Consider the following 2,109-nt stretch of genomic DNA (forward strand, 5'->3'; position numbering starts at 1 on the left):
ATCATGGTCCATTAGTTTTGTTGTCTAGCCAAAAAGGATATGAGGCGTACAGCAGGCAGTATTTTTCGTTCTGCGATATGCTAATAAACCGGCAGATATGTCATTATATTTAAGTGTCTTTATATGTAATTAGTATAACAGTACTATACATATTTTAATTGCATGCACGAAACATCTTGTTTTTGTTCACATCCCGGTACACCATCTCCAGCTAATCAGGTTTTGTTTATTGCTACTCGAAGAAATTTAATTAATTTTTAATTTGATCCCACCAAAACATATATTTACATTTGCACAGCCATAAAAGCAAGAGTCATACTTGAAGAAAAAAACCATTATTACCAAACTAAAACTTAATTCTAAATTAAAAAACATCAACTACCATACAGAACAGCTTGAGCTGTACCTTCCTCTCCTACACGATTCATCCCATAACCTAACAACATTGCCGTTTATCGCCGACGAATCCTGATAACGGTACCACCCCATCTCCCCTTTCCTCAACCTCAACACTCTTTCCCAACTCTCCCACCACTCCCCTTCCTTGCAATACCCACCACCGTCACACCATTCCTTCCCCGTCATCTCACCGTCACTCTCCCCTCCGATATCATCCTCGTAATAAACAGTCAACGTTGACTTCCCTCCTTTCGTCACCCCATCATTGAAAACTAACGGCGAAACACGCGTTTCCGTAACGGAGGCTGGAGCTGAAACCGAAGTTGAAGCCGTCGGGTGCTTTTCTTCAACTTCTGGAATTGGTCGTCGAGCATCGATGGATGTCGAAGGTCTTTGTTCACGACCTTTAACGGAACATGATGAGGTAGCGGCGCCGGCGGCTCTAATCCTCCAAAAACTAACCGCAGCCGTGATAACAGCGACCCACGTCCATAGATTATTAACAATAGTGAAAATCCCAAAGCTTACATAGTTAAAAGCTAAAGCTTCGAGATGAGAATCCAACAACTGGTTCATGTCTGAAGATTTTCTAGTTGTGTTTCAGTTTGTTCATGCGGTTTGCAAGAACAGCAATCTGGGGGACCTATAAATGGTAAGGGTTAGGTATAGGGTAGAGAAATATGAGCCGTTGGATGGTCCAAGTTGAGGGTAGGGATCTTGATAGAGAATTCGCAGATGCCGAGAATCGAAACCTAAGATGCTAATATGCTAAGGTAGATCCCAATCACTTACACCGAATTTTTTAACATTAAAAATCATTCCACGTGTGCGCTGATGAGTGGTTGCCAACTTGATGCTGACTATTGGTCCATTGTAGCAGCAGAAAATACAAGGCTGAGAGTAAGCGAACAGATAGAGAAGACGTGACTGTAGAGTGTGTAATGACTGTGACACACGTGGGAGCAGATAAATGGTGTAAGAAGATCATATTATTGTACATAATTTATTTACAACTCTAATAATCTCATTTAAAACAATGTTTTTGTTTTCCTTTTTACTTGTTTTAAAAGGGTTAAATGAGTGATATTTTTGCAATATAAATTATGGAATTTAAAATCCTCTTTAAATATATAACAATTTTAAAAATTGTGGTAACTGAACTCATTTCAACGGATGCATTAAAATATAAACATTTATAGTTAAACGTAGGAGCCCATTAGATGCACTTCCCATAAGCTCCACACCAATTTTAGAATATCAAAATCAAACCAACTTCATTTCTCTATAAATATATAAAATAAAATAAAACAATTGCTGTCAAAATTAATGGTGCTAAAATTTAAAAAGTTTAACAAAAATAAGAACATCCTCAACTTATGACTTTCATTTTAAATTATTTTTAAACTTCAAATTTCAAAACATTCTAATTACATTCTCAATTTATCTATGTCATATCAACAAGGCCCAACCTTATGTGACATCATTTATTAATTTTAAAGAAAATGAACGTTGTAGGAATGGATATTGTAAAATTCTTGCTTTTGAGGTTTTCAAAACTTCTACATGGACTATCATTCACTCTCTTATTTTTTTCGGTTTTACTTTGATTTTAGTTTTAAATTTTAAAATTTATGTAGCAACATTTTAATTTTTTTAAAATATTTTAAATTATGTCACATAAGATTTTACATGCCATTTAATGGTTAAATT

General features: G+C 35.5%; 1 protein-coding gene across 1 annotated transcript; it reads right to left on the reverse strand.

Moving 5' to 3' along the window:
- Window positions 1-206: 206 nt before the first annotated feature.
- On the reverse strand, window positions 207-1,101 carry LOC105771044 (hypothetical protein). Its single transcript, XM_012592445.2, has one exon. The coding sequence runs from the start codon at window positions 973-975 to the stop codon at window positions 379-381; it is 597 nt and encodes a 198-aa protein (XP_012447899.1). The 5' UTR covers window positions 976-1,101; the 3' UTR covers window positions 207-378.
- Window positions 1,102-2,109: the final 1,008 nt, after the last annotated feature.

The sequence above is a fragment of the Gossypium raimondii genome, chromosome 5, assembly GCF_025698545.1.
Source record: "Gossypium raimondii isolate GPD5lz chromosome 5, ASM2569854v1, whole genome shotgun sequence".
In the NCBI taxonomy this organism is placed as follows: Eukaryota; Viridiplantae; Streptophyta; class Magnoliopsida; order Malvales; family Malvaceae; genus Gossypium; species Gossypium raimondii.

Coding starts and splice junctions, on each gene's coding strand:
- LOC105771044 (XM_012592445.2), bottom strand. CDS start 975: ATGAACCAGTTGTTGGATTCTCATCTCGAAGCTTTAGCTTTTAACTAT.